General features: G+C 39.7%; 1 protein-coding gene across 1 annotated transcript in view; it reads left to right on the forward strand.

Annotated features, from left to right (window-relative positions):
- The window catches only part of MYO16 (myosin XVI), a 603,762-nt gene that overhangs the window by 504,599 nt on the left and 80,243 nt on the right, over window positions 1–18,920 (forward strand). The window contains 2 exon segments of the mRNA XM_027776197.1: window positions 10,614–10,860; window positions 12,671–12,924. Of these exon segments, the coding sequence (XP_027631998.1) occupies window positions 10,614–10,860; window positions 12,671–12,924 (501 nt within the window).

The raw sequence follows: 18,920 nt of genomic DNA on the forward strand, positions 1-18,920 counted from the left end.
TTCATCAGTTGAGGGAAAAGGCAGGGCCCACGGGTCTGTGTGGCTGGCCTGCTCCCCAGCAATTCCAGCATCACACCAGAGCAGGGCAGAAGGGCAAAATGTCCAACTTCACTCAGACCTGCCTAATCCGAGTCTGTATTTGCAGCCTCAGCTGAAGCTGGGACATGGAGAGACCCATTAAGTAGAGTTATATATAGACACAAAGATGGCCACCATGCTCCTGGACATTTTCCCTAAATAAAATGAAAAGAGCCTGCCTTATCTGCCATCAGGGTGCCCACCAAAATTTCCCTTCTATTTAGTTACAAAGATTGTGTTACTGGACCCCACTGACCTAGAGCAGAGGAAATGAATAGAGCTCTAATGATCTGCTCACATTTTTTAGGATAAAAAATGAGAATAATCTAAAAAAGTGGCATCAAGATAAAAACCACATTTCATAATGCATAAATGAAATAATGGATAGAAAATCATCTTTTAATTGTAGGCTCTTAATTACAAAGCATTAATTATCAATTTTAATGTTTTTATCTCTTAGAACTGTTCTCTCAATACTCTTTTTCTAATATTAAATTGATACAGTCTGGTTATTTCCAGATTTAAACATGCTTTTCTTTATGAATATTCAGGAGAAAGAAAGCTGTAACTTTTAGTCTTAAATTTAATTATTTTAATTTTAAATTATTTCTACCAGAAATTTTCTAACTAGGCATGTTTGTTTCTTCCTGAATGAAAATATCTGTAAATTAAGACTCTCATTTGGTATGCATCACAAATTCAGACTTGAAATTGTCAGAAAAACAACAAATATGAATGAACACCCTTATATGGCAAGTTTATTTTTATTAGTTGTCCCTCATTAAAGATACCAATGTTTAGCAACCAACATAGCATTTTAAAGAATTTTAGAAGGCTGCTAGTATGAAGTGAGAGAAAACGAAGTCCTCTGGGCAAGAAATCATAAAATCCTCCTGCAACTGTGAATCCAGTGAATAGCTTTGCTGTCAAAAGGTCAGAAGATGCCTGGCATGTCCACATCCCTTTTCCCTTTATTCCAAGAGATTAAACATCTTGAATATACTCGCACCTTCACCCTTCTAAAAGTCAGTCTCCATGTTTTTAGTGTAACAAGGAGGAGCAAACCAATAAGGTCATCTTCTTCTTTCTTCCGTACTGTGCCCATCACATGGTTAGTGCTGCTTCACTGTAGACCACATTTTATATTGTCTTAATTTTTTTTCCTTTAGATAGGTTCAGCATAACTTGATGCAGCTGCATTTCAAAGTAACTGAACATTTAGTTTTGCCATCTGAGGGGGGAAAAAAAACGGAAGCATTTTAGACATCTGCATATTATTTTCCTCTGAAGCCATCACTGTAGAGGGGTGTTCTGAGCTTTCCACCAGCTAATCAACTGAGGGCATCAAAATGGATGTCCCATATATTCTTCAATAGTTATGAGATATTTTAAAACACATAATGTGTTAGAGGCCTCTACCCCAACCCAAGGCAAGAATGAAGTGGTTTTTCCTGAAATTACAAATGTTCTGTGATCTTAATGACTTCTAATCTTAAAAGCTTCAGTTGAAGGGATGCTGTCATAGACGCTTGAAAGATTCCCACCAGAGTCCTTCAATCTGACCTGTCCACAGCATTCATGGAAGGGCCATTGTGCTGTCTCACAGGGCTCAGGACTAGGAGCCAAGTCCCTTCCTCAGGAGGCAGCTTGATCCATTTCAATCTGTGCTAATCGTAAGGAAATTTGTCCTCTTATTAGTTGCAAATATGCTTCTCTTTACTGGCTGGTGGCCTGTCCCTCTCAAGAGCTGCAGCTAATCTCAGCTCAGTCTGACTGCTAAGGAGATGGAGCTGGGCCTCCTAAGCACAGAGAAATTTGAACCCTGGCTCCACCATTCAATGGGTTTGTGTGTGTGTTTTGTTTTGTTTTTACCATGGATAATGGCCTTCCAGTGCCTTCTAGTTTGATTTTTAATTGTAAGCCAACTAATTTATTCTAAATGGATTATATGTTTTATAATTCATGATTTTTTAGGTCTCCATGTAATAATTGAGATTAGTTAGGGTGTACTTAACATAGTTCTCAAGTAAAGACTTAAGAATACCATAGGTAAGTTATTTTTTATAATCACCATATGTCTTTTGAGTTCCCTTTCTCTTATTATATGAAACAAAACTAGAATTGTTTCTTTTTATTTGGATGCAATTCAGCATTTTAGATTGACCTTTAATTTTTAAATTCCTAATACAAAGCGTTTAGAAGTTTAGGATGTAATAAAGAATATGATAGAAGTTAGAAACTTTTTTCATGGAAATCCTTCTGCCCTTTAAGGAAGCAGTAGAAATATTTCTTGTGGTATCAAAATTTAGATTATTTTTTTTTAATTCAACAGTGAACTTTACATTTCTTTTACCTGTCACCTTTTACCTCACACCCACCTTTAGTTATTCTAACTAGGGTTATAGGCTATCTTATTGTGGCTTTAACTGCATTTCCCTTATGACTAGAGACTTTGAACATTTTTTCATATGCTTCTTGGTCATTATTAAGTCTTCCTTGGAGAGTTGTCTATTTAATTCATTTGCCCATTTTAAAATTCGATTATTCATCTTATCGTGGGTGAGCTGCTTGACTTCCCTAGTATTCTAGATATCAAACCTTTGTCTGAGGAATCATTTGCAAATATTTTCTACCATTCTGAGAGTTGTCTTTTCATTCCAGTTATAGTTTTCTTTGCTGTGAAGAATCTTTTTAGCTTGATGTAATCCTACTTGTCTATTTTAGGGACTATTGCTTGTACTTTATAGGACTTATTTAAGAAATCTTTGCCTACTCCAATGTCCTCAGAAGTTTCTCTTACATCTTCTACTAGTAGTTTAGAGGCTTATATTTAAATCTTTGCTCCGTACTGAGTTAATTCTAGTTAATGGTTAGAGATAGGAATCCAGTTTCTTTTTTCTTTTTTTTTTTTTTAGATAAATATCTAGTTTTTCCAACACCAGTTGCTTATAAGACTTTCTTTTCTTCACTACATTGTCTTATGCCCTGTATTAAAGATCAACTGACTGTAAGCTTTGGGATTTATTTCTGTATTCTCTGTTCTGTTCCACTGCTCTATGTATGTATTTTTGTGCCAGTTTGAGTCTGTATTATCACTATGTTGTAATATACTTTAAAGTCGGGTATTGAGATGCCTCCTACTTTATATTTTTGGTACAGTATTGCCTTGGGACTAGGAGATCTTTTATGATTCCAGGAAAATTTTGGATTTTTTTCTCTTTATATGAAGAATGACTCAGGTAATTGGGACATAATTGCATTCAATAAATAATTTAGGTAGAACTGATATTTTTATTATGTTGGATCTTCCAATCCAAGAGCATGGGATGTCCTTCCTTTTTTTTTTTTTTGTCAGACTCAATTTTATTTTTTAATTCTTAGTTTTCTTTGTAAAGGTCTTTAACTTCTTTGGTTAGTTTCATTCTTTCTTTCAATCACTGTGTATCACTACAGCCTACCAAATAAATTTTCCCATTATGAATACACTGTATATTGTTTCAGCCAAAGATAGCATCATACACATTATAATCAACAGATTTCTATTTTGAGTTTCTTAAATATTTTTCTTCTTTCTTCTTCCCCTTGATTTCCTCTCTCCCACTCGCCCCCGTTTCTTATCCTCCTTCACTTTTTCCAGTACCACCATTGCTCTCTATGCTTTTATACCTTTCAGTCTTCCAGTTTCTGCCATAGAGTGCTGACATTCATTAAGCACAGACAATAATCGCAAAACAGACCAGTGAGATTACAGCATATTAAAAAGCTTCTTTGGTTAAATTTATTCCTAAACATCTTATTTGTTTTGTAGCTTCGTAAATAGAATTTCTTTCTTCAATTCTGTCTCAGTCTGTTCATTGTTGGTGTATATAAATGCTATAGATTTTTGCATATTGACTTTGTATCCTGCAGTCTTACTGAATTTACTTATCTCTTCTAGGAGTCTTTTCATGGATTCCTTTGGGTTTTCTATGTATATAGTGATGTCATATGCAAATGAGAATAGTTTGGCTTCTTCTTTTCCTATCTGAATGTCTTATTTTGCTCTCTTGTCTAATTGCATATTCTCAGACTTTGAACACTGTTAAAGAAGTGGAGAGAGTGGACAGCCATGTGTTGTTCCAGTTTTTAATGAAAGGCTTTTTGCTTTTCCCCATTCAATATGATGTTCACCATGGGTCTGTCATATTTGGCTTTTATTATGTTGAGGAATGTCCATTCTACCATTATTTTGCTACAAATCTAAATCATGAAGATACGTTGTATTTTATCCAGTGCCTTTTCTGCATCTGTAAATATGATATTATTTTATTTTTATTTATGTTAATGCAGCATATTACATTTATTATTTTATGAATCATCCTTGCATCCCTGGGTTAAAGCCTGCCTGGTCATGGTATACAATGTTCTTGATATATTATTTGATTCAGTTTGCTAGAATCTTGTTGAAATTTCTTGTATCAGTATTCATTGAGGACATTCATTTGTAGTTCTGTGGGGTTTTTGTTCTGTTTTGTTTTTGCTTTTTTTATGTCATTGTCTGGCTTTGGTATCTCAAGTTAATAGAAACTTGGGAGGATTCCTTCCTTTGAATTTTTAAGAATAGTTTTATAAGAATTGGAGTTAACTGATATTTTTTAAGAATTATTTTACTGAACTTTATTTTATTTTTTCATTTATTTTAATTTATTTTAATTCACCAGAGAGAGAGAGAGAGAAAGAAATTGAGAGTGAGAAAACAAGCCAACAAGTCTGGGACTGGAACCGTAGTCAGCCATGTGGGAGTCCAGTGCTCTTAACCACCACACCACCAGCCAGCCCCTGGAGTTAACTCTTCTTTGAAAGTTTTATAGAATTTAGAAGTGAATCCATCTGAACCTGAGCTATTCTTTGTTGGGAAAGACTATTTATCACTGCCTCAATCTATTCACTTATTATTGATCTATTCGGTCTTTCTGTTTCATCCTAATTCAACCTAAATATCTTGTACTTCTCTAGAAATTTGTCCATCTCATATAGGTTTTCTAGTTAGTTGGCACATAGTTGCTCGTAGTTCTCTCATGACTTTTTGTATTTCCAATATATTGGTTATAATATTGCCAGCTTCGTTACTGATTTTATCTATCTGGTTTCTTTCTCTGTTTTTATTATTATTATTATTATTATTATTATTATTAGTCTAACTAATGGTTTTTACCAATTTTGCTTATCCTCTCAAGAGAACTAACTTTTTGTTTCATTGATGTTTTTTGTATAGTTATTTTATTCTCTATTTCATTTATTTCAGTTCTAATCTCTACTATTTCTTTGCTTCTTGTTGTTATTGTTGTTGTTGTTGTGCTTTTACAATTCCTTAAAATACAATGTTATGTTATTTATGGGTCAATATTCTATTATTTTTTTCTTATGAGTATTAATGGCTATAAAATTTCCCCTTATGACTGCTTTCACTGTGTTCCAAAAATTATGGAGAGTAGTGTGATCGTTGTGATTAGTTTCAATCTTATTTTAGTATATTTTATTATTATTATAATTTTTATACATTCAATTGCATATACATAATTTAGCTTATAAAAGAGTAAATTCTCTTTTGTAAGAGAATGTATAAGAGAACATGAAATACACCTCACACCAGTCCAATTTAGAATAGTATACATGTTATAATCAACAGGTAATTAAACATTTCTGTGTCCCATAAATGTCTTACCTCTCCATTTTTTTTCCTCCTAATTTCCTTCCCTGCACTCTGACCTTCTCCCACCTTCATTCCACGTTGTTTTCAGTGTCCATAACTATTTTTAATGCTTTTATGTCCTCCAGTCTTTCAGTCTCTACTACAGAATGCAGATAGTCAGTATACGTCAAGTGGAGACATACAGTGTCTCTTTTTCACTCTCTTTCATAGTCTGACTTGCTTCTTCACTCAGCAATAAATCTTTCATATTCACTTTCACTCTCTTTCATAGTCTGACTTGCTTCACTCAGCAATAAATCTTTCATATTCATCCACTTTCTATCAAATGCCAGGGTCTTATTATTTTTATGGCTGAATAGCATTCCATGGAGTATGTGCCATACTTTTTTAATTCATTCATCTATTTTTGGACACTTGGTTTGGGTCTATGTCTTAACAATCATGAATAGTGCCACAATAAACATAGATATCCAAGCACTTTTCCCACTGAGTATTCTCCTGCCCTTTGGGTAGATCACCAGGAATGGAATTGCTGGATAATGTGGTAATTCTATTTGTAGATCTTTGAGGAATATCCATCTTATTTTCCACAGTGATAGAACAATTTAAATTCCCACCATCAGTGTAGGAGAGTTCCCCTTTCACAACAATCCCTCCAACATTTATCATTTTTTTGTATTTTTAATCTTTGCCATTCTGACAGTGGTTAGGTGGTATCTTTATTTCATTCTTTATTTCTTCAGTACTTTGAAGTGATGCAGGAGTAAAATGTTTAGTTTCCATGTTTTTGCATGTGTTTGGGAACTCTCCTATGGTTTTCAAACTTAATTTCATAGTGGTCTGAGAAGAAACTGGGTACAGATTCTATACTTACAAATCTATATAGACTTGTTTTATGGCCTATTATGTGATCAGTCTTTGAAAATATTCCATGTGGAGATGACATGTCCAGTGATGATAGTGGGGTGTTGAAATCTTCAACAATCAGTGTATTCCAGTCTATGTCTGTCTCACTTTGATCTTTTTTACATGTTTGGTTGCATAAATATTTATGATTGTTATAACTCTTGATAAATTAATCCTTTTGGAATATGTAATGTCCTTCTTTGTTTCTTTTTTCATTATTATCCTAAAGGATATTTTATCTGATATCAACATCACAACTCCTGTCTTTTTCATTTGTTTGTTTTTGTTTTTGTTTTTTGTTTTTGCCCTTTGATCTTTTTTACATGTTTGGTTGCATAAATATTTATGATTGTTATAACTCTTGATAAATTAATCCTTTTGGAATATGTAATGTCCTTCTTTGTTTCTTTTTTCATTATTATCCTAAAGGATATTTTATCTGATATCAACATCACAACTCCTGTCTTTTTCATTTGTTTGTTTTTGTTTTTGTTTTTTGTTTTTGCATGGAATTACTTTTTCCAGCCTTTCACTTTCAGGCTATATATATTTATCTTTGTCAATGAGGTGTGTTTCTTTTAGGCAACATATAGAGGGTTCCAGTTTTTCATCCATTGAGCCAATCTTCTTTTAGCTTGAGAATTTAATCCATTAACATTCAAGGTTATTATCAATGTATGTGGACTTAGTCCTATTATTTACTTTTTTTTTTCTTTTTGCTTGTTTTGTGTTCTCTTGCTTATGTTTATCTGCCTAATCTTCCTTTGTTTTTCTGGTGTAGTGTTTCTTTTAGTCCCTTTAGTATTTTCTGAATGACTGGCCTACTTTTGGTGAATTCTTTCAGCTTTTGTTTATCTTTCCCATTTGAAGGATCATTTTCTGAGTATCATACTCTTGGCTGAAATTCTTTTTCTTTGAGAGTTTTAAATATGTCATCCCATTTTTTTTCTTGCTTGCATTGTTTCAGTTGAGAAGTCTACTGTTAGTCTAATGGGATAATCCTTGTAAGTAACTTGGCATTTCTCTCTTGTCATTTTTTAGGATATTGTCTTTTTCTTTGATTTTTATTAGTTTGGCTGTGATGTGCCTTGGAGAGGATCTTCTTATGTTAAATCTATGTGGTGTTCATTTCCTGAATTTGGATTTTCATATGCCTCTCTGAGTTTGGAAAGTTTTCAACTAATATATCAAGAAAGAGATTTTCTAAGCCCTTGCCTATCTCTTCACCTTCTGTAATACCCATAAAGCGAATATTAGGCTGTTTAATGGTGTTGGGATCAGCAGTTGACAAAATGGCTATGTCTCTGGACTACCATGTAGTCGACCATGGTTCAAGTCCCAGACCTGGTGGCTTAAACTCATGTGGGCACGTGTGTATGCATGCCCAAGATCCCGAGAGGAGAATGGAGAAGAAGGGATTGCATTGTGGTCATCCCCCCAGGGGGTGATTTCTTGCTTTCTGTCTCTCTGTCTTTCTAGTGAGCACACATGTCCTATAGCAAAAACCCCTAAAAAAATGGTGTCTAGGATTTTCCATGTGTTTTCCTCATTTTTAGTGGATATTTTTACATTCTTCTCAGTTTCTTAGACTATGCTGGTACTATTTCTTCAAAGTCAGAGATTCTTCCTTGTACATGGTCTAATCTTCTGTTAATACTTTCAAGGGAGGTTTTGATTTCCTGGATTGCATTCTTTCACTTCAGAAGTTCTATTTGATTCTTTTTTAGACTATCTTTTTATTTAATTCCTCTTTTGAGTCATTAAATTACTTTCTGATCTCCTGAGATTGGTTGTCTGTTTTCTCTTGAATCTCATTGAGCTTAGTTATGATAAATATTCTTTCTTTTTCTTATGTAAATAAAATTTATTCTAACATTAGCCATAATTTACTGTGATTTTTGCCAACATGAAGTTTCTTAAAGGTATTATACTTTGAAGCTTTGAGTGAAAAGATTTACATCATTATTTTCAAATTCTGCATTTTATTGAGTACATTGTGCTCCAAGAGAAATTGGAGTGAAAGTTTATTGCTTTTGCCTGCCCCTAATTTATCATTCATTTCCTACCAGAAAACTAAAGTACCTTGTTTTTCTTTGAGCAAACACCCTTTTCCAAATTTCAGGCCATGTAATATGTGGTATATGTGGCTTAGACCTGGTCAGTTTGTGTTTTCCATCGGCTCAGTATTGGGTCTGAGATCTGAATGGGTTCTCCATGTCTTTTATGGGAAATAGGGGGAGGGGGTTCTCTCTTTCTACAGGGATCCTTCAAAGTCTTTCTTAAGATAATCCTCTGGTGTGGTTGCTCTTTTGCAATTTCTACTGATTACAATGCTGGGCTGGAAAGTCTAGGTTATTTTATGTTATAAACTCTTTCATGTATCTTCTCTAATTCTCTCTGCCAGGAGAGCTATTTACGGTGCCCGGCCGTCTTCCTAAGAGCTTCTGTTGGCTTACATGAGATCCACATTAGTTCCATAGTTTTCTGATTAATCCTCAGATAGGACATTCCAGTCAAAGCCCTGTCCAATAACGAGTATTTCCAATTTCTGATTCAATGCAACAAGCATTATTGAACTTATGCAAATAACCCTTCTGCCACAAAGTGAGAATACTCCCAAGTACTTTCCAACTCCAGACGGGTCAGTAAGGAAGAAAAGTTTATGTTTCCATTTAAAGAAATAAACAAAAGTATTTTAACAAATTGCTGAGCCTATCAACACCTCAAAAGAAAGTAAAATGCTTAAATTGGGAAAACAAAGCATAGTAAAAAAAATCAGTAATGTTTTACTCAAAAGTCATATAATTCTATTTTGCCAATTCAGTCTTATGTTCGAACTAGCCTCTGTTGAATATGCAGTGTTGCTGTGGTCCAGTCTTTTCATTTAAATCCTGGAAGTTAACATTTAATGTTGTTATTGATATTTCTTGTCCTTAGCATAAAATTGGTTGTTTTCTTGGTTGCCTTTTGTTCTCTTATTTCTGTATGTCTTTAGTTTTCCTGGTTGAGTACTCCTTTCAGAACTTTTTGAAGAGTGGATCTGCTATTGGCAAATTCTTTCAGGTCTTGTTTATCTGAGAATATTTTTATCCTGTCTTGCCATATGAAAGATCATTTTGCCGGGTATTCTTGGTTGAAACTGTTTTTCACTTAACATAACACTTTTAATATATTTTCCCATTCTTTATTTGTTTTCATTGTTTCTGATGAGAGGTCTGATGTTAGCCTGATTGGATAACCTTTATAAGTAATCTGACATTTCTCTCTTGCCAATTTTAGTATCTTGTCTTTGTCTGTAGATTTGGCCAGTCTGGCTATGATGTGCCTTGAGTTGATTCTATTAGGAGTCCTTTGTATTTCCTGGGCCTGGATATTTGAATGCCCTCTAGATTTGGAAAATTTTCTTTCAATATTTCATGGAATAAATTAGCAATGCCCTTATTAGTTTTAAATCCAGTGCTAATTTCTCTAGGAATTAATCACAGTCTTAGAAACAATATATGGATTATATTTTCATAGATTAACTCCACTAGCCTAGGTTTTTTCTGTAATAACTTGATATGAAATCTGATCAGTATACCTCAAAACGGTCTAGTTGGAGCCACACCTTAAATCCCCTTGTTTGGAGCTTGGTCATTCCCGTTGATTTAACTCTAGTCTGTCAGCTCCGGCTTGCATGGCTTTCTAATTAACGATATTACCTATAGGAACTCTTTCAAGTCAAGAATTTTAGCCTTCAGTGTTATTACTGTTTACTTCATTTCGATATCCTTTCCAATGGGATATTAGAATGTTTTGGTAAGTTCTTATTTTGGGTTAAATGTGTCTGTTTCATAGCTGCTTATATATAAATATGTTGTGAATTTTGTTTGCACACTTCTGGGTTTTTAACTTTTGCTCCAGTTCTCTGACCTATGATTGTATTCTTTTATGACAGTTATAAGGGGATTTCTAGCACGCCAGCGCTTGCTTCAGAAAATGAGCATCAAACAGCAAGAGTTCACTTCCATCAATAGCTTTCTGCAGAACACCGAGGACATGGGGCTGAAAACCTATGATGCCCTGGTCATTCAGAATGCTTCAGACATTGCGCGGGAGAATGACCGGCTCCGTAAGGAAACGAGTGGCCCCTACAGTAATGAGAAGTTGGATTCCAGGAGCAGGCAGGAGGAAGAAATCAAAAGGTAAAGACAGAGAGTGCAACTTTAATTACCACTGTGATTGATTCAGTGGAGCCATGAGTATTCTGATAGCCCTTAATGCAGAGCAGAGTTCAATCAGATATGACAGCAGTTACAGGAACAAGCAGCCATGACTTGTCTTGAAATCCACCAGCAATCTAAAAAGATGCTTTCCCTGCACATTCCCTTCCATGCGTTGGCTGTCTTGTGCATCCGTTTAGTCATATGCAATAATTACTGCTTCACCTACCATGCTGGCATTGCTAAATTAGCTCAGGCAAACTCCACATTTTAAAGCATCTAATGTTTCTGTATTTACAAAAATAAACAGCTGGGCTCTTGACGTTTTTACACGAGTGCCCTGTATGTAAGATGGGCTTAGAATAACTTCTGGAAACCTGACCAAAAAATTGAGACACCACTCTGAAAATATGGAAGTGGTGAACTGGATAAATAGATTGTATGTACATTCCCCTATGTAAACTATCACATCTTCTAGCCAATAAAGAAAACTTTGGGTGAAACATTTTATTTAAAGCTTTGGATGTAGCACTAGAAGTAGCAGAATATGGCCTGGTCCTCCTCTGCCTTGCCGCCCTTCCCTCCTTCTGGGTGGAGGATGAAGACACCTGCGAACCACAGCCCTGCCAGGGTGGCGGGAGCCTGTTTCCTTTGGATCTTAACTCATTGTCAGAGGTGTTTGTTTTTCCATAGGAACTTGGTAATGTCTTGTTTCTCACTGAAAACGACTCTCCTTTGCCTTTATTACCTAAGTCAAACGATTTTTTTTTTCTTCAAGTGGAAATGGCAATGTGTCTCTTGCTAATTAGCTTCAAATATCTCAGTGATTAAATACTGAAAAAATTCCCTTTGTACGGAAAACTGTAATTAAACATTACAGGGAAAACAAATTATCCACTGAGTGCCACGCTTTCATCTTCAGCTATTTCATTTTCTACACGGGCGGTTGGCTCTGCCTTGTGGTAGATTCCAGCCCTGTTGGTGTTCTGCCACAGAAGATATAATTATAAAAACAAATGCACGGAAACTCCTCGTAAAATGAAGGCATTGGCAGCTTGCTAGCACATGGTTACATTGACAGGCGAAGCTCGAAGGAATTTTTAACACCACATAACTATTCATTTTATATGACTTACTAAATAATATTTATTATTTTCTCTGTTGGAACTAACCAGCTACCCCAATTTATCTATTGGGTAAATTGGGTAAATTTATATGCCTGATAGAAAATTAAGTGAAGATGTGCTTGTCTGTTTCCTGGGTACCAGCAGTTCACTTGGCACGGGGCAGCCACGTGGAGGAATGGGGCATATTAGTTCTGTGCATAATTAGGTAACTGCTGGCGGGATTTTCTACAAAGAAAGGAAAGGGAGAGAGTGCTAAAACGTGCATCTGGGAGAGTTCTAAGCAGAGTCCATTCTCCTCTTGCAAGGGGAAATGGTGAGGAACTCCAGTGTGTGATGCATCAGCAACTCTCTATTAAGATGGATTTCCCAGAAATTATCATTCAGATTGAAATTCAGGGTTTTGATTTGCTTAATAATCAGAGTGTGAAAAATCCATTCGGCGAATGTCTGATAGAAAATGTGACGGCCCTTAACTACCAGTGCCTGTGTGCGCAGATTTGAAAGGGGCCTCTCGCGCTGGGCGCGCTCCTCGGTCACAGCGGAGCGGGCGGCAGCGTCTGCAGAGAGGGCCAAAGGCCAGCGCCTCTGCTGAGAGCTGCGCTGCTGCCTCCGAGTAACGTGCCGGGCCGCCCTGCTGCGGGCTGTGTGTGTTTGGTTTCCCTTAGAGCTGAAGACAGGGCAGGACCCCGGCATGGCCGCTCCGGCTCCACCCCCGGCCTCGCCGTGGCGGACCTGCCTGGACCGTCCACGCGGTCTCCTTCGCTGCACTCTGTGTTCTGCATGGACGACAGCAGCGGCCTCCCGTCGCCACGGAAACAGCCTCCGCCCAAGCCGAAGAGGGACCCCAGCACTCGGCTGAGCGCCTCCTATGAGGCTGTGAGCGCCTGCCTGTGGGCCGCCCGGGACGCGGCCAGCGAAGGTCAGCGAGAGTTCGGGATCGGGACCGGGTGCATCCACTCCCCACGCCGCCCGCAGCCCTCGGCAGTGCTGTGGCCCTAATGTATTTTTAATAGAAAGAAATCCAATTGTTGGCTTGCCAGCGGCTCTTGAATCATTAATATAAATAATATGTATTCAAATCGCTAAGCCTCTTAGGGCAAAGCTACTTATATATCATTTCCTTAACTCTCACTCCCGCCCTTGCACTGAGCAGCCTCAAACCAGAACCGATTCAGACGTTGGTCGCGAGGCCATGTAAATGTTCACTAATTAAAAGGTAAAAAAAAATATTCATCAAGCTTTCCCATTATCACAATCTCATTAAAAATTAAGCCTGCTTTATCATGGGGTAAGTGGAGCGAGTCGGGCAGGGGAGAATCCTCATGGAGCCAGATTCAGTTAGGGAAACTTTGGAGACTGGAGCAAGTGTCGGCGCTGATGGCCCATAAACTGCAGGCGTAGAAGGGAAACTGCAGTGTGCCTTCTCAGAGTAGCCGTGTGACAATGCTTGTGTAATTCCTGATGTTTAGAATTATGAAAAAGAGGAAATGCTTTTCCACACAACGCAGCGCAGGTGACAGATTGCAGGGTCCCTTCCAGGGTGTGAGACTGCCCATGGCTATGGTCTCCCCCGGGGCCGGAAAGGCAGGTGGCAACTCTGACGGACTAGTACATGAACTGTGTCCGAAGGTCACTGCTGCAGCGAGGGTAAACGGCGAGATGGCAGTGCAGGGTGGCAGGGGGAATGGCTGAGGAGAACGCAATAGAAAATAGTATTTGGGCAGAAGACGGGCACTGTTTCTGTGGCAGATAAAAAGCTAAAACTTCAAAAACGCCAAAAAAGAAATAAAATGATAAACTTGCCTTCGGAAAGAGAAGAGTGGGCTGACACCAAGAGGGCAGAGGACCGGGCGTGAGGCAGACAGTTCAGGCAGTAAATACATCCTGGGTCCTCTGCAGTCCTCCATGAGCGGCTTTAACCAAGAACAGGTACGGCCAGGCGTTGGCCTGGTTAAGGAGGCAGCCCCACATGGTCAGCTGTGGTTCAAGTCCCAGCCTCCCTGGCTTGAAGAACGTGCTGGGGGCGTGTGCATTTCCCCGATCCCAATAGGATGGATAAATGGGGGAAGGGACCGTGCGTGACCACTTCCTGTTAGAGGGCGTTTTATCTCCGTCCACCCCACATCCCTCATTCCTACTCACCTCCCAACAAGTGCATGTACCGTCTGGCAAAAAAATAAATAAATAAAAATAAAAATAAAGAAAGAAAGAAAAAAAACAACTTTAGAATATCTTCTACCTGGAAAAAGTTGGTATCTTAATGTATCAGTCATGTTACAATAATAATGAACATGTAGGAGAAATTCATAAACCTTTAGGGAGGCGAGAGTTCTGGCAAGGACAATAAAAGCTGGAAGAGATGTTAGGAAAACCATCAGGAGAAAAATCCTCACAGTGGAAATCAACTCAGACTAACCCGAAAGTGAAAAGGGAGCCCTCAAGAAACTAGGCATGCTCCCATGCACTGCCCAAGCTAGAAGAGGCCACCATCTGAACAAGCCATGGGAGCCCACCTTGAGGAGGAAGAGAGCATCTTCCATTCTTACTGCTTTCAGATCCATGTGCTGGATTCACGGTGCAGATCCCAGAGAAGGTGGGACTGAAACAAGATTTTGGCGGGAAGGTGGGGGCAGCATGACAAGAAAAAACAGTATCCAAAATGCTGAGACTAGTGAGAAAGATGGAATGAGAAATAAACTTTAATCAAAAATTGATACAAAGTAGGGTTGAAAATTGCAGTATATACATCACGGAGCCCCTTCCAAATCAGAACACTGCTAACCAAGTTGGATAAGTAAGTCCCAAGATAGCTGATGACTTCTAAGAACAGCTTTCCATTCCTGTGCCCATGTGAGACCACCCACAGAGTGGAGGTTTAGCATGGTCAGGTCCCGACCTCGTGGACCTGTGAAAGGAGATAAGATAGTGAGGAAGGTGGTCAGGACCTCAGCTCTCGCCTATGGACCATCAGGAACCATAGGAAGTAAAATACGTATGAAGGATGAGGACTGGCAGGTGATGTCGTTAAGAGCACAAGGGGGCTAGACTCCCACATGGCCGACCATGGTTCAAGTCCTGGACCTAGTAGCTTGCTTTCTCATTTCTTCTCTCTCTCTCAATCTGGTCAAAATGAAAATAAATTAATTAATTAAAATTAAATTAAATAATTATTTAAAAAGAAATACATATGAAGGCAAAATGACAACCGAACAGCAACAGCAACAAAAAAAGATTAATGAAGACAGAGCAAAATCCCAAGTGTAAAGTTCTAAATTTCTTATTATTGTTCAAAGTACATTCTGCACTGTCATTAGACCTGTAAGACTTTTATGTGAAATTAGTTTTTAAGAGCCTAATTTCTGCTCCCCTGTGACTGTAAAGTGCTCAGAAATGTTTTCCCCCCAAGTCCCATCCTTGTAAGCATGTCTTTTGGAAACTGGCAAAAAGAGAGTTTCCTTTTCACCATCCGCATTACTTGCTGTTTCTTGTAATACATAGTTCCTAATACTGATTACTTTACAACCAGGACCACAGACAGGAAGTCTTTGGGCTCCTGCAGCCCACAATGTATTCCTGTACTTCTGGACAGGCTCTAAAGACACGCTTCGGAGTAAGAAAATCAACTGCCTGATCTGCTTGAGCTGGCTTGCTGTGTTACAGCCTCAGAGGAGTCAGAGAGTCCAATGGAACGGATTAGTCACTGGCTGTCAGGGCTCTGGATTCCTAATCCGCAATCCCAATGGTAGCTACACCCACGTGTGATAAGCCAGCTGTTAGTGGAGGCTCTGGTCCCATTTATCCTATTGTGACAGGAGCTGAAGGGACCAAGAAGGACAGCGATAAGACTGCTCCGAGCGGCCTGGATTTCTCCCAGGGCTGCACGGTTTGACGCACTCTGGGCCTGCGTGTCCAGTGCAGCAGCCACTGTGGGCAACACTGAGAAATGATCATTAAAATTCAGTTCCTTGGTCATCAGTGACGTGCGTGCCAGGAAACCACAGGTGTAAGGGTCCATCAGAGCAAGTTCTGTTAGTTCCTGCTCTTAATGCTTCCCATGTCTACCAAGGAGCAATACTGATTTTTTTGCACCTAGTAATGTCATAAGATTATCCTTTTTTCCCCATAGGTGGAAAGAAGAGTTGATCACTATTTCGAATGCTCTGTGATCCTTGGTTTCACAAGAGCATGCATTATAACTAAGGTCAGTTTTTGGCCTGAGCCACCTCTTTTGGCATGTTAAAAAATTGAGTTCAAGTTTTGTTTGTTATTTTCCTTACAAAAAAAGCTGCTAATCATTTCAGAAATTTAAAGATTGAAAGGGGATCCGATAGGCGAGAGGACTGGGCAGTGCAGAAGAAACCAACACTGAGGTCACATTCAAGCTGCCTTTGCGCCAGCACACGCTTCTTGGTGTGGGTCCCCACCCGACCCCGTCTGCAGTAAAAAGGCCGCATGGAGAGCTCATTTTGTTTCACTACCTTTGAGTCAAAAAAGCATGAAACAACTTTACTGGCCAATAAATTTTAACACCGCTTTGCAAACTATTAACAAGCGAGGGCCAAGTATTTGAAAGTACTATTTTTAAAAGGCTGGGGCTGCTCTTTGCAATGACTAGTAAAGGCGGGCCAGGCCCATTTCATCATCACTCTCTGCTGGGAGCTTCCATTCCAGCTCCAGCGCTCTTCTGGAAAATTCATTGTTTATTACCACGGGTGCAGATGCTCCCCAAACACTGTTAAAATGCTCATTGAATTGCCTCCTGACTTGCAGTTAAATAGAAGTCTGTGTTTCCTGTGTGCAACCTTGCAGAAGTACTCAGTCTTTCCACTCCCGAGTGGATCAAGTGGCAGTGACAGTGGACTCCACAGTAAGGGCTGCGTGTGGAAAATCAAGACGGGAAGTCCTGCCGCCTGGGACACAGCGAGGTTTCGGCAGAGACTGTGTCTAGACCCATTAGTTGTTACATTGAAGGTCACCTGTGAAATGGGCCATAAGTCCTAAACGATGGTTTTTGAGGTAAAATAACCATGTAGGTGGAAGTATGCCAGCCCAGAGTGACAGCTGCTTCAGAAATTGCAAAGCAAGTTTTTCTCAGGTAGCCCTGGCTCCCACCATATGCCATTCAGGGTTGGAAATACACACCTTCCTTTCCCCCCACCAGCCCAAACCTGTGGAAGAAACAGCTTAATGAATCGGCTGTGTATATATTTATGCCAGAGGGTGCATGCACACGAGAGAGACTGAGAGAAAGAGAGAGCACTCCCCAGTGGGATCTGGTCACATTGAAATTATTTTTCCTCAAATTTCTCCATCCCATCAGGATCCCAGGCATATCTCTGGTATGTTTTTTCAAGCCATCAGAACCAGGACTTGAAACCAGGTCCGTCATGTGGAATCCAGCTTCCTCTGCGCAGTGCTCAACTACTGTGCTACGTGGCCAGCCCCATCATTTTTTTTTTTTTGAGAGGTTTTTGCTATAGGGCGCGTGCGCTCGACAGACAGACACAGAGACAGAAAGCGAGAAATCACCCCCCAGGGGGGATGGTCACGCTGCAATCCCTTCTCCTCCATTCTCCTCTTGGGATCTTGGGCACACACGCACACGCGCCCGGCGTGAGTTTTTTTAAGCCACTGGGTCCGGGACGCGAACCGTGGTTGACTACGTGGGAGTCCAGCGACATAGCCATTACGCTAACTGCTGGTTCCCCCCATCATTTTTTTAAAATTGCTGTACCGTTCTATTCTCTGCAAAATGTAATTTATATGTGTAGATACAATAATGGCCCAGCTCTGGAGCATAATTCGGAAATAGCCTGTCTCTTCATTCTTTTTATTTTGCTGTCCTGTTTACAGCTTTAGAGCAGCACTTGCCACACAGGAAGAACTAAGCAATGCCTCTTGAGTGGATAGGTACATTAGGAAATACACTTCCCTGTGCTGCTTTCGTTAAACAGATTTGGCGTCTTATCAATAAATCAAAGGGAGCACAGTTTGGCAAGGTTCAGAATGTTCTCCGGAGATGTGTCAGACTCGATTTGTCAGCACATTTTTAGCAAAAGTCCCTTTATAATATTTTCTCTGTTCCCTGAAAATTGACAGACGTTAGGTCTTCCGTGAACACTCTTCTGAGAAACGTGTTACTGGAAATAACAGGAGAACACAGTTGCACTGCTCACCACTGCTGCCACGGTTGTCCATTCGGCACAAACTAATTAAGGGTATTTGTGGGCCCGCGCCTCCCCGAGGACCTCACAGACAGTGGGGGAGGTGATGGACAAACAAACCAGGAGATGAGGAGTAGCAAGGTGAGCAGGAAGCTGTGGGCCCAGAGCAGAGGGGCTGGCCCTCGGAAGAAACCGGGAAGCCAGGGAGGGGGAGGCAGCATCTTGCCTGTGAGCTCCGTCTGGGTGAAGACAGGTGCGAGGGAAGCGTGGCATTGCCTGGATTGCCGCTCTCACACACCAAGGCTCGGTGTGTTACAGAACGCGGAGGCCCTCCCTGCCAGTCTGCAGCTGGCTGTCAATCCAGCACCCGCTCACATATGTAGCTGGCTGTCAGCGAGCCTGCACTTAATTAGCATTTTTTATGCCCCAGGTCCTGTGTTTGCTGCCAAGTCTGCAGTGAAATTTTGCAAAATTATATTGAAAGAGGTAGACTATACAGTGTACCTAAACGTAAAGATACTCACTTTTCTTAACAAACACGCTTCTCCTTCCTCTTTTCTCTCATGGATTAAAAGTGCAAGTATGTGTGGGAACCAGCAGTTAGCGTAATGGCTATGTCGCTGGACTCCCACGTAGTCGACCGCGGTTCGTGTCCCGGACCCGGTGGCTTAAATCTCACGCCGGGCGCGAGTGCGTGCGTGCCCAAGATCCCGAGAGGAGAATGGAGGAGAAGGGATTGCGGCGTGACCAT

Source organism: Tupaia chinensis, unplaced genomic scaffold, assembly GCF_000334495.1.
Source record: "Tupaia chinensis unplaced genomic scaffold, TupChi_1.0 Scaffold000644_1, whole genome shotgun sequence".
Taxonomy (NCBI): Eukaryota; Metazoa; Chordata; class Mammalia; order Scandentia; family Tupaiidae; genus Tupaia; species Tupaia belangeri.